Source organism: Saccoglossus kowalevskii, chromosome 6 (assembly GCF_978046115.1).
Source record: "Saccoglossus kowalevskii chromosome 6, keSacKowa6.1, whole genome shotgun sequence".
NCBI classification, from domain to species: domain Eukaryota; kingdom Metazoa; phylum Hemichordata; class Enteropneusta; family Harrimaniidae; genus Saccoglossus; species Saccoglossus kowalevskii.
In genome coordinates this window covers 18,350,372-18,363,732 of record NC_140646.1, presented here as the reverse complement: position 1 = coordinate 18,363,732, position 13,361 = coordinate 18,350,372, and the positions used below count along the sequence as shown (strand labels likewise).

The window sequence follows — 13,361 nt, the reverse complement described above, 5'->3', positions numbered from 1 at the left end:
TTTCGTTGTCATGGTTACACAGTCAATCATGAAATTCAAGTACTTGTGTTGGGTTTGGAGCACCGCAGAGGGCGTTACTCACGCAACTCGTCGGGCTAATTTTACCCGCTACTGGATCCATATTTGATACACACGTGTGCTGAGTATTTATTGCAGCATGGTTGCTGTCCTCTATGTTTGACTTGTATTTAAGAGTTATAAATAGACAACCGTGACGTCATCAGCCCCACAAAAGTGACTCATTCATAACAAGGTTACTGTCTTTGCAAAGAAACAAAAAACAAAACAAAACAACAACATAAAAATCAATCGGTGAATTATAGCCAGACTTTGCATTGGATTGACCGATTTTTTCAAGTTAATTAAGAATTGCAACATAGAAAAGCCAAATCAGGAATTATTAGACTCTTATTAAAAAGGTGACATTGATAATCATTTTTAGGATATTGTAGAAAATGTTGTACAAGACGAAGAGTTAGTCAGAGGTGAGTGGCAATGAATGCTTGTCACATGATATTTTAAATTAAATTTCGATATAGAAATGTAACCCTTTCGAAACGTTCACTTTTAACCTCTGATGACCTTTGACCCACACTGCTGCATTTTTCCAAGTTACAAAATTATCGACCTATTGCGGGGAGGCTGTTGACTGGCGAATGTGGTTGTACAATTGCCATCTTTTTCGATGGTTTACTGCCCTCACTCGATCATTTTTCGATTCTTGTTCAAAAAATATCATTTTTCACCATAAATGATTGTGGTTTTTAACAAGAAGAAAATATCACTTTTTACCAAAAATGACAAAAATATTCACCAAAATTACTGTAGATAATTAAAGATATCATTACAAAATCAAAAAATCTGAGAGAGGTCCACATGTAGTACCTATATATGTAATAATATCAAAGCAATTGGACTTGTCGTTTTTAACAAGAAGTCGAAAATATCACTTTTTACCAAAAATGACAAAAATATTCACCAAAATTAGAGAATTAAAGATATCATTATAAAATGAACAAATATGAGAGTGGTCCACATGTAGTACCTATATATGTAATATCAAAGCAATTGGACTTGCGGTTTTTAACAAGAAGTCAAAAATATCACTTTTTACCAAAAACGACAAAAATATTCACCAAAATTAGAGAACTAAAGATATCACTACAAAATGAACAAATCTGAGAGAGGTACACATGTAGTACCTATATATGTAATATCAAAGCAATTGGACTTGCGGTTTTTAACAAGAAGTCGAAAATATCACTTTTTACCAAAAATTACAAAAATATTCACCAAAATTAGAGAATTGACGATATGATCATGGGGTACACAAAGTATCAAAGCATTCAGGCTTGTAGTTTTCAAGAAGAAGTCGAAAAAGTAAAACATTGACTCGGACGACGGACGCGGGACAATCACTCATATGATAAGCTCCGCTCGACAAAGTCGACAGCGGAGCTAAAAAAGAAAAAACCACAATTGTATGCATTTGTTTTATTTTTTATTGTAAAATGGCTTGTGAATTGAGGTTTAACGCTATAAAGAAATCCCAAAATCATTATTTCCAAGGAAACAAGTCCAGCTCCCCACTTGTTATTTGCTCTTTTTTATATTTATGGAAGTAACCTTAGTCACTCAGGAAAATGTCAATAATCTGTTGTGCTTTTCAAATGCTAACCATTACTGTTATTATGTTATTCAGTTAAAAAAATAAAATTGTTGAATAACTGTTGTTAAATGTTTATTTTTTTCTTCATTCACATACATGTATGAAGTTAATTCCAGTGAGACAGTTCGTTGTAATTGTAATATGAATTTAAACAAATGCTATGGACATTTAACTTTCACTTAAATGAATATATACCAGTATGTTTTCTAATGTGGTGCTACTCTTACAACATGTTCTACTGACAACGTAATACGATATTTCTATCGATGTTAAGATAATTTAATCAATGGGGGTCAAAGTACATTTTTAAGTGTGAAACTTGCTGAAAATAATATTGCTTGCAGACACAAGAAGAATTTGAGAATATCTCAATTAAATGGGACACCAAATGTGCTAATTATGATTGCATCATGGGAATAATGTTCAAAAACAAAATAATCTGGAAATGATCCCATATGTTGTTAAGTATGAATTAACATACACCATCAAAAACTATTTTACACGTAACACTGGTCTGCTGCCCTTGCAACACAACCATAGTATACCACCCTGTTACACACACAAAATGAGATGGATATGTGAGCTATATCAAAGTGCTTGAGTTGGTAGAATAGAACGAACTCATCGTGTCGAATACATGTTTAGATTCCAGCAACTGCCCAAGGTGGAATATTTTCACACTTATTTTTTTACTCATTAATATTCATGAGAATATGGAAAATTAGTAGAAACGTGCATGGACATAGCTCACGTAGCTGATATGACCATGTTTAGGTAATTTACCATAGTAAAAACAGATATAATTTTTAAATTTTAGAATGAAATCAGATTTTTTAGAAATAAGTTTCGACTTTAATCTTAAGAAAATTTATCTGTGAAATCGTCTATTGATATATTCATTGCACTTTGTTGGCGAAATATGTGTTGTTGATACCTGTGTAGAAAACGAGTTTCCCGATATATGTACTTTAAAATATTTAGGTGTACACTGTGGTTCAAACTCAATGTATTTTTGTCTACTATTTGAACTACTTGTCGTGCGAAATCATCTGTAACGGCATGGAAGGTACTACAGTTAGTACTAGCACGCGGGAACGGTCATCAGCTAGATTGTCAATGGAATAATTGTACATACAAAGGGTATATTACATGAAACATATAGATTCAAAAGCTCACCACTGCAGACAGAAGCGCAACCTACGGTACCATGAAATTCAAAATAACATGTAGAGAGCACCGCCCTCACAGTTACTAGATGGTAATAACGCACACACCAAATCTCGGACATCACAAAAAAATTATACGTACTACAAACATAGAGGTAAAAAAAGAATTCACATACAACTCTTACTGACTTTGCATCTTAATTTTGAGTGTTCACATACAACTCTTCCTGTCTTTGCATATTAATTTTAAGTGTTCACATACAACTCTTCCTGACTTTGCATGCTAATTTTAGGTGTTCATATACAACTCTTCCTGACTTTGCATGCTAATTTTAGGTGTTCATATACAACTCTTCCTGACTTTGCATGTTAATTTTAGGTGTTCATATACAACTCTTCTTGACTTTGCATGTTAATTTTAGGTGTTCATATACAACTCTTCCTGACTTTGCATGCTAATTTTAGGTGTTCATATACAACTCTTCCTGACTTTGCATGCTAATTTTAGGTGTTCACATACAACTCTTCCTGACTTTGCATGTTAATTTTAGGTGTTCATATACAACTCTTCCTGACTTTGCATGCTAATTCTAGGTGTTCATATACAACTCTTCCTGACTTTGCATGTTAATTTTAAGTGTTCACATACAACTCTTCCTGACTTTGCATGCTCATTTCAAGTGTTCACATACAACTCTTCCTGACTTTGCATGCTAATTTTAAATGTTCACATAACATTCTTCCTGACTTTGCATGCTAATTTTAAATGTTCACATAACATTCTTCCTGACTTTGCATGCTAATTTTAAATGTTCACATAACATTCTTCCTGACTTTGCATGCTAATTTTAAATGTTCACATAACATTCTTCCTGACTTTGCATGCTAATTTTAAATGTTCACATGCAATTTTTTCTGACTTTGCATGCTAATTTTAAGTGTTCACATACAACTCTTTTACGGTAAAAAATACTTCCAGATAAATCATTAGGACATATGCAATCGTTCTGTTTCTAATTTATGTATTTTGACAAGTATGTTAAGTCCAATTATATTGTCTGTGAATTGTGCACCACTGCAAGTGTCTTGAAGCATATCCTGTAAATACTTGAATCAATACGTAATCTATGCAGACAGCCAATCGGAACCAACGTCACAAAAAAGTTTTTTTAAAACTACCAGTAACATGGAGGCCATGCAGAAAAAAAGTGCAAGAGGTTCAATGTCCATTATCACATAATTCTCTACTTTTATGTTCATAATTGTACTCTTCCAAACATTTTAGTTGCTATTTATGCATTTTTAAAGGATTATTTTCACATAAATTCATTACATGTCAACAAACCATGTGTACATACTCATAAATCCATTTAACACTCATGGTCCCTGAAAAAGTGCATGCATCTACTAAAATTAAACTGCGTAAAATTACGAGACTTAAGTTTTATGAGCACTACAGTATACATTTGATTATATCATAAACCTTTCATAAGTCGAGCGCCCTCAAACACTTCATGAGAGACACTGAACTACTTTTACTACATTGCTCGGCTCGTTTACAAGCCTATGTTTTGTTACTATTTGTTCTTGTACATTTAAATTGAAGTTTTGATATCAATCAAGATTTTAAATAAGACTGACTGTCATATAATAAATATACACATCTAAGTTTTAGAATATATAGACTTTACATGCTGACATACCTGGTGGCAGCCTCTATCTTACACGTGCACAAGCAAAGAGAAACCTTAATTCAATACATCAGTTATATGCATGTATTTTTTTCAGTATAAAAACTAAGATAGTGCTCCAAATTGGAGATACTTTGAACTCTATAGCCGAGTGGTCAACAACATTTTTTTTTTCCTCGCAAGACTTTTTGCCAAAAAAACTCTAAAAACCAAGCAATCACGAAAACTTTATAAAGACTTCATCTTTTAGTACAGCACTGGGTCAAAATCAAATAAAGTCAAAACTCAGAGTGTCTTGCCTTTAAAAAAAACTACTTCCTGAATAGCTGCTGTATCTATGGAAACAGTGGAGTTTCTGTAACTACTGACCTCACTTTCACTCATTCCGAAACACAGGTTTGAAGGAGATTTATGTCAAGATGTCTATGAATTTTTTTTCTTCTTTTGTACGTAGGGTTCACAGTTCCTTATAAACAAGCATACACAAGTCATAAATCACCAAGATAAGCAATGTTGATACATAATTTTATTTGGGACACATGCCCTAATAACAAACTATAATGCAATATATGAAATATAAAATAACTTAAGCTAATATAAATTCATTGGTAATGATTTCAATAAAAATTATCTTATTATTGAAGACACCTGCATGGATTACCACGTCTTGGCATTGTACCAAACTAAAACAAAATCTCATAAAGGGTGTCACAGAAATGGCAAAGACACTCAAAACTGAGGTAGTGATAGAGAAAACAGCCAGTAGGCTGCCTAAACGACCACTCACTTTGATTAACATACCCGGTAGTTTTCTTTTTTTTTTTTATTTACTTTTTAGAACTAAAGAACCCCCCCAAAAAATGCATACATGGAGATAGACGATTGTTCCTCAGTTTTGTTTGGACTAAATATACAGTACCAATTATTTTTTTTACTTGAAAAACAAAACTACATCACGGTAGCCGTCAGTCAATTTGAGTCAAACCATGGAAAATATTAATGGTGATGTTCCTATGAAGTTCGAATAAAATGGCCAAGACATGCATTAAGAAACATTTTATGAAAAGTTTAATTTTTTTTAATTGTTCGGACAAAATTCAAATTTAAAAAATGAAACAAAACGAGCATAATAGCTTCTAGTCAGTCATTTTGAATTAACTTGCAACATTATTTAAACCCATCCTGTGTGAGGTTGTTAGCAAGTTTGAGTATACACTTGTTAAAGTTTTTTTAATTTACATTTTGGATGGAAATGGCAGCCAGTTGGTCAAAGTTCAAGTAAAAGAAACAAAAAACAAACAAATCTGTATAACATAACGTTTTGCCATTGTACAAAACAAAATCTGTGAAAGTATATCCGATAAATAGGTAGGCCACGAGGAAAACAAAACAACCACATAATTGACTGTTTTAAACCACATACATTATAAATGAGTAACCAACGGTAAGTTTTAATTCAATTTGGACATGTCAAGTCTGAGAAACAGTTGGAGACAATTTAAAAAATGAACCAAGATAGACAAAGGTCAACAAATTGATGTGTATATGCCTATCATCATGTAATGTTTTTGTTCCAACTATATACAAAACATCCAGACAGACGCACCTTTAAACACAAGTCCCTGTTTTCGGATTGTGTCCAACAGGGAACAAAAACAAATTGAGGTGAATTTTTATACCACTTTTAAACAAAGACAAGGAATGCCAAAGAAAAAACTAATAATCTAGATTGAAGTATTTTTTCTTTAAAGCCACCTGCAATGTAAGTACATGTAGCGTATGTAAATTATGCATGAATTCATGCAAAGTTAATTTTTATGAAAAACGAATAATTATTGGTTTCTTGGAAACCAAAATCAGTGATCCTGTAGTTGAAATAGTTCAGGCGTATTTTCACATCATTTTAATATAAGATCGCATCATGCAGTCGCCTTCTTGGTAAATAAGATATTAATATCAATTTAGAAAGACCTACGAAACAAATTGGTGGTTTTAGAAACTCTTGGTAAATAAAATGTTTGACTGGAAATCACAAAAGTATTCATTTGACACGGATATTGACAACAAATGAATAAATGTGACATGGTCAATCTAAGAAACAAACCACAGGGCCTTCCTTGTTAGTCACTGTCACAATTTTAGTAATTGATCAATTATTAATCAAATGTGGGTTACGCAATCCACTGCTAACTTTTTGACAAAAGAATTTGACTTGGGAGTACCTCTGCGCAATCATGCCAACAATGTTGAGCGAAAATTAAATTGGAGTTCAAGTTATTGACCAAACAGGCAATCAGTGATAAAGAAACTGCCTTGGGAGGCGTGGTGGCCAGTGTAATTGACCGGCGGTGGCTAAAAAACCAGAGGCCTTCAGATTGAGGAGCCTGTAATTGTCACTTTTCAATCAATTCTCTATTTGTTTGTGACTAGTTTTTTGATTAATAATCAAATAACAGGCGGAGTTCTAAGCAAGCTCAGCTTACATTCAATGCTACTCCAAGACCCAGCACACACAACAATGCAATGTTCACCAAGCATCAGAAATACAAGATTTCAAAAGTCCAATATTATCGACAGGATTACCAAACATGCACTGACTGCAGGTCAAAGGTTAGCAGTGGATGACATAAGCCATATACGATTATTAGAGCAATAAATTACTAACATAGTGGTAGTGACTGACAAGAGACGATATAAATAGACCAACTTTGAACACTTTCAGAGTTTTCAAGAAGAGTTTGTTTCTGAAAAGTTGACGATGGATGGGGGTTGGATGAACAAACCAGACTTCATGATAGATGATGTGAGCTTGAACTCAAACTTGAATGTGGCGGTTTTATTCAAGATTCCACTGCCTCCAACTATCATCCACAAACGATTTGGGGTCCATGATATCGATGTATAATCGGCCTTGTAAATGATCCATTTCGTGTTGTATAATTCGTGCTGGAAACCCGTCTGCTTTCCATGACTGCATCTCACCAGTGGGCGACAAACCTACAATAGAATTAGTCAATTTGTCAAATTTGTGCACATTTTCATATACAACTGAACTATGCAATAGACCATTTTCCGTACACTCCGAGAATCACGCGTTATGCGTGAAATCGAACGTAAAAACAGGACAAACAAAGGTCATAGCGTCGTAGTCGCGTGGGATTCGACAAACGCGAAAGTATTTCGGAGACATTTCCATGCTTAATAATGTGCTGTCCACATTTGATGATAGGCAATTTCGATTAAGTAAGGGTATTTGGAAGCAATATTCCTCTGTCGAAGATCGGCCGGTCAATGTAAGCTGCGAAATAAAGAAATTCTAGTTCAAAATCAAATCATTCGATTTTTGCGGCAGATGTTCGACGCGCGTCTTTCATGCATCTCGCGAGATCTCGCAATTGTACGGAAAATCACCTATTGGTTAGTGTCTTTGCAAATAACGTGAGCATTATCTAGTAAATGTACGTGTCAGGTACCCTATTTAAAACTTGGGATACAATGGCTATTTGATCTTTATTAGAACATTTACATGTAGCATATTCCCTCTACTACATCCATACGTTTGCAAATGTAAATTAAGTCATATTTAAATAATTCACAATAACACAACTGTATTTTTATGTGTGTTCCTCTTAGAGATTCATTTTTTAAAAAAAAATAGAACATGGCATTCAATGAACATACTTTTTCTTGTTGAGCAGGGGTATAAAACTAACGTGTTGTACATAAAATATAGCATACTGGAATATTTCAAAAGGGGAAATTAAACGTAAATTAAAAACTGCAGAACAGACTTTTATGCAAAAGAGTTTGTCTAAAATAATTTGACCAGCTTGAACTTAAGATAAAAGTTTGCGGTGGCATGACATTACTTAAACAATAAATTATTGAATCATTGACTAATAAAATCATAATAACCTTGAGAGAAGAGAATGTCCAGCATTATGAACAAACAAACAAGTCATTCACTGCCAAGTCAGCTAGCAACACACATGAAGCTCCATGCTGCACTCCCAACCCCCACCTCAACCCACCCCAATAACTTACTGAACCAACCAACACAGTTGTGTACACATGCAGAAGTGGGGGAATATGTTCACAGATATTCCAACATTAAAAAAAATTTGCATTATAGCGTTCATAATAGAGAAAACAGAAAAATGAAAAAATGAAGCAGAGCATCATGGGTATCCTCTAGCTACCCGCACACAAACTGCAAAATGACAGTGGCTAATCCACTTTAAAATCATCTTCCATTGATCATTCAACATAAATTTCTCCAATTTCTAACGCGCACAATTTATAATTTTTATAATAGTTTGGTTGTATTTAAAGACTGAATTTTAGTTTTCTATCACTATTAAAATCCTATATGCTAAAGGAAAGGCAGAAAGATAAAGAATTGGGAGTAACTTGTTTTTTTATGACTTTTTGGCTGTTACATACCAATGAACACATCACCTTGCCCTGCCCCTACATGTATACAATTTTGTGTGCTTTGGTGGAAAGTCAGTTGACGAGGGCGGAGGGGTTATGCACTGATCAGAGGTTCAGTATTGAATGACTTGTTTTTTTTTGGTATTATAATGTTGGACAAATCCCTACTCAAGAACTGCAGATTTGTATAAATAACCAATATTATCATATTTTTTGTCTCTATTGTTATACATGTTCAAACTGTTTGACTTTAATAATATAGATATTATCAGAGACTTAAAACATTTAGTGACCCAAATAAAGGCACATACTACGATTTCAAACTTGAAGCAATTGTTAACAACTTTTAGCAGAATTGTTAGCACTTAGCTCATCACCTAGAAAATGAGGGACACGCAACAGACCTGTGATTTCCACAGCATAGTGTCGTTCCACATAAGCCGAGTAGCCTTTGATGCTTTCGCAGCCCTCAGGTTGGATAACTTTTGTATAATCCAACACCTTCATTTGGGGGTTGATGAAAATCTTCAGAGGAAATTCTTTAATTCCTCTTTGTTGTATGATCGCAGGCGAATACATCTGCATATGTTTTTCCTTGTATTCCATCACGATAACTTGAAAGCCCACGCCAATCTGGGGGGCAGACAGACCAACGGTTTGGCCTCGTCTCATCACCGCCACCATCTGTTCTATCAACTGATTTATTGAGTTACTTCCAATATCGGAGGGATCTACAGGCACCGCTTTGCCCCGTAGCACCGGATCCCCTACTTGACAAACATGGTTATACGGAGCAACTTTCATTTTTGGTTTCCAGAGTTGGGAACGATATTTGACAGACCTCATAACACGGCGAGGGAGCGATTCTTCTGGCACAATACCGCGACAGCCATACTTCTGAGAAATTTTCACCTCGGTGCGGATCATGGAGCTCAAAGTCATTCGCGATAAGTTAACCCACGTAGGTAATTCACATTTTGCCAGTAGAATAGACGTCTTTCCAATCAGTGGAATCTGCCTGGAGATCAACATTATACCCAAGTGCACTAGCGATAGACTGTACTGTCCTTAACACTGAATGATTCACTTTATACTATAGTACAGATCACATGGGAAGATCACCTGCGGCTAGTAAAACATTAATAATATAACAAAGGACAGGCAAAATAATCCCCATGGCTCATGAGAGGTCTTGTGATCTAATGGTATGCCAGTTCAAGCTTGAAAGGTCATGGGCAGTAGAAAGATTACTTAGCGATTTTAAAGCAATGTTTACTTTCTATTTTGAGTGTCCATACATGTATTAAAATGGATCGGCTTCATCATTTTGGCTATTTTTAATATTTCTTAATATTAATATATTTATATTCAGTCTAACTTTATTATTCTAAAAGGGCTCAGATCAAAAGAAGCCGTGCTATTGTGAGTGGGTTTATAAATTATTATAATGCTGCAATGTGACCCCCAGTCAGCTATCACGTGCATGTGTTTATGAATCGTTTTTTATATCAGTGTTTTGATTTATCTTGATTGTACATAATGATAATACTGACCACATTGACAATATTAAACAGAACTATATTAATTTCTATTGTACATCTACTGTTCAGAATAAAATAATATGGCAAAATATGTGATATTATTTCACTTTGGCAAGCTGCAAGAAACATTTTTTAAACGAGTTCAGAGAGCGTTATTTGCTAATAGAAGAAAATTATTTAATAATGACCTATTCTGATCTGTTATTTACGTAAACAATTAATAATGTAGTAGAGTTTCATGGAAATTCAAAAGGTCATGTTTAAGTTTACAACAATCAGGATCAACTATTCAACGGCATATTCCCATCTGAATATACGTGCATCCTGATAGAAATATGCATCTCTGATCAAGATACTGTTTATCGGATATTTTGCGCCTTAGATCACATTAGCGCATTTTATTACTGTGTGGTGCATATTGAAACAGGTACGTTTACCTCCTTTCCTAAAGACCGTAAACAAAAAAAACAGGGGTCAAACATAAGTTGTCTAGGGCAATTTTTTATTACCTGCTAAAGGATATTCACTCTGAACAAGATGTTTTTTTTTTTCTCTATTGCGATCAGGGGTTAATTGTGAAATGCAGTGCACTAAGACGTTCAAAGACAAAGTATCCCAATTAAAATACATTTATCCTGATTGAGATTCACTTGTATCCGAATCAGGGTATGTATCCTGTTTGAGAGATGTATTCCGTCCGTGTATCCTGACAATATAGATATGACTTTATTATAAATTCAAAATAGCCAAGGCTTGGGGATTTGTATACAGTAATCCGGAACATAAAAATCTGGGGCACTTCCTAATTACACTTGACAGTTTACTTTGTTTTTATGGAGGTGATAACCGCGCATTTGTTTTGGCAGGTGACAGACAAGTATCGTGCAAACAGGAAATCAACAATGACAAGAGAGATTCGCTAAATCAACATTTCGCTATTATGTCATTTTACCACAATTCGCTAAAATTGCATGTCGCTTTTTCAACATGTTTTACAGTATGTATACTACCCACAAATTCAGTTGAACATTCAGATGAATAAATGAGCTTAACAAACTTTTGAATGTCCATGAAGCTCCACTACATCCATCAGGAAATTAACCACATGTACTCACAGAACAAATTCGGGTACTCTTTAAAAAGGGAAGTTCTTAAAACAAATCAATGACCAGTATTTAAAACTATAGCTCATTCTTTTTTATCAGTTTGTCTGAAATAATATTACCAACTTGAAATCAAGGCAATTGTGCGTGGTGGCATAATAGATTTTTTGTGTTAAGTACATATTTTATAACAGCTTTTCTGAAAGTACTGTATATCAATGCTTTATCAAGTTAATTATGTTTTTTTTTAAACATACTGTTTATTTCAAGAGTGATTATATATAAGTTATATTCGTCATTTTCCTGGGTAATGTGTTGTGTTTTAATGAATTATTTAGCTAGTACAAGATGCCATTTTAATAATAAAAATTAGTTTGGTTATTTAGGAATGGTCAAAGTTGGAATTGATTTTCGCAATTACAATGTACAGTCACAAATGGGGTCTCATTAAAGACAGCCCTGTACCACTGGGACCTACTGGGAAGTAAATCCATAGCAAGACACATTCACTTTGTCACCAAGTTAAATGGTCTGCTTTTAATCCTTCTAACCACTCTCGCCACCTACATGCCCAAATTGACCTACTAGGAGATGCGAGAATGACACCGGTAGGTCTTGGTAGCACAGGGCTGTTTTGTGGGATCGTCACAAATGTACCGGTAATAATATGGCAAATACATTTGAGGGGAGAGGTATCTATCTACCTTGACACATGGCCTCTTGAAAGTCACCATAGATGGGCCTACTTAATGAATGGGGAAAAAATATAGCAGGCAGGTTATTAAATAAACTTGACTTCTATAATATCAATATTATGAGAGAACTAAAAACATACCCCCCCCCCCCAACCCAATAGAATTAGGTAAGGATTTCAAACTTTGCTAACATATTAAACTTTTAGCAACTCGAACGAGAGTGAGAGGGGAGACACCCAACTTACCGGTGATTTCCACAGCATGGTACCGCTCTACATATGCGGAATACCCTTTAATGCTTTCACATCCTTCAAGTTGAGTAACTTTAGTGTCATCCAACACCTTCATTTGGGGGTTGATGAAAATCTTCAGAGGAAATTCTTTAATTCCTCTTTGTTGTATGATCGCAGGCGAATACATCTGCATATGTTTTTTCTTGTATTCCATCACGATAACTTGACAGCCCACGCCAATCTGGGGGGCAGACAGACCAACGGTTTGACCTCGTCTCATCACCGCCACCATCTGTTCTATCAGCTGATTTATTGAGTTACTTCCAATATCGGAGGGATCCACAGGCACCGCTTTGCCCCGTAGCACCGGATCTCCTACTTGACAAACATGGTTATACGGAGCATTCTTCATCTTTGGTTTCCAGAGTTTGGACCGATATTTGACGGACCTCATGACACGGCGAGGAAGCGATTCTTCTGGTGCAGTGGCGCGACAGCGACACTTCTGGTTAGTTTTGGCCTCCGCGCGGGTCATAGAGCTTAAAGTCATTCGCGACAAGCTAACCCACATAGGGAGTTCGCTTTTTGCTGATAGAAGAACAGACGTCTTCCCAATCAATCGAACCTGCCTAGAGATCGACATTATACCAGATTGCGACAACATTTAACTGTATCTGTCCTTGGCACTGAATGATTCTCTCTATACTATAGTAAAGATCACACACAAAAATCACCTGCAATCAGTTTGACACTGAGGACGAGAAAAAAATCGCTTTGTCTTCTCATGAGATGTCGTGTGATTCAATGGAAAATTACCAGACACGCGAGT

General features: G+C 35.0%; 1 protein-coding gene across 2 annotated transcripts; it reads right to left on the bottom strand.

The window, feature by feature from the left end:
* Nucleotides 1-5,034: 5,034 nt before the first annotated feature.
* Nucleotides 5,035-13,351, bottom strand: LOC100367940 (peptide deformylase, mitochondrial-like). Of its 2 annotated transcripts, none has more exons than XM_002740330.4 (2): nt 12,545-13,351; nt 5,035-7,523 (listed from the first exon to the last, which is right to left on the bottom strand). In XM_002740330.4, exons 1-2 carry the CDS (start codon nt 13,194-13,196, stop codon nt 7,363-7,365), a joined length of 813 nt encoding a protein of 270 aa, XP_002740376.1. In that variant the 5' UTR covers nt 13,197-13,351; the 3' UTR covers nt 5,035-7,362. The 2 variants fall into 2 exon arrangements, with proteins under 2 accessions (XP_002740376.1, XP_077870157.2); XM_078014031.2 differs by lacking the exon at nt 12,545-13,351 and adding an exon at nt 9,365-12,435.
* Nucleotides 13,352-13,361: the final 10 nt, after the last annotated feature.

Excerpts from the sequence above, each read along its gene's own strand:
- LOC100367940 (XM_002740330.4), bottom strand. The coding sequence starts at position 13,196 with ATGTTGTCGCAATCTGGTATAATGTCGATCTCTAGGCAGGTTCGATTG. Across the intron at positions 7,524-12,544 it reads CCATGCTGTGGAAATCACCG|GTTTGTCGCCCACTGGTGAG; the intron begins GTAAGTTGGGTG and ends ATTCTATTGTAG.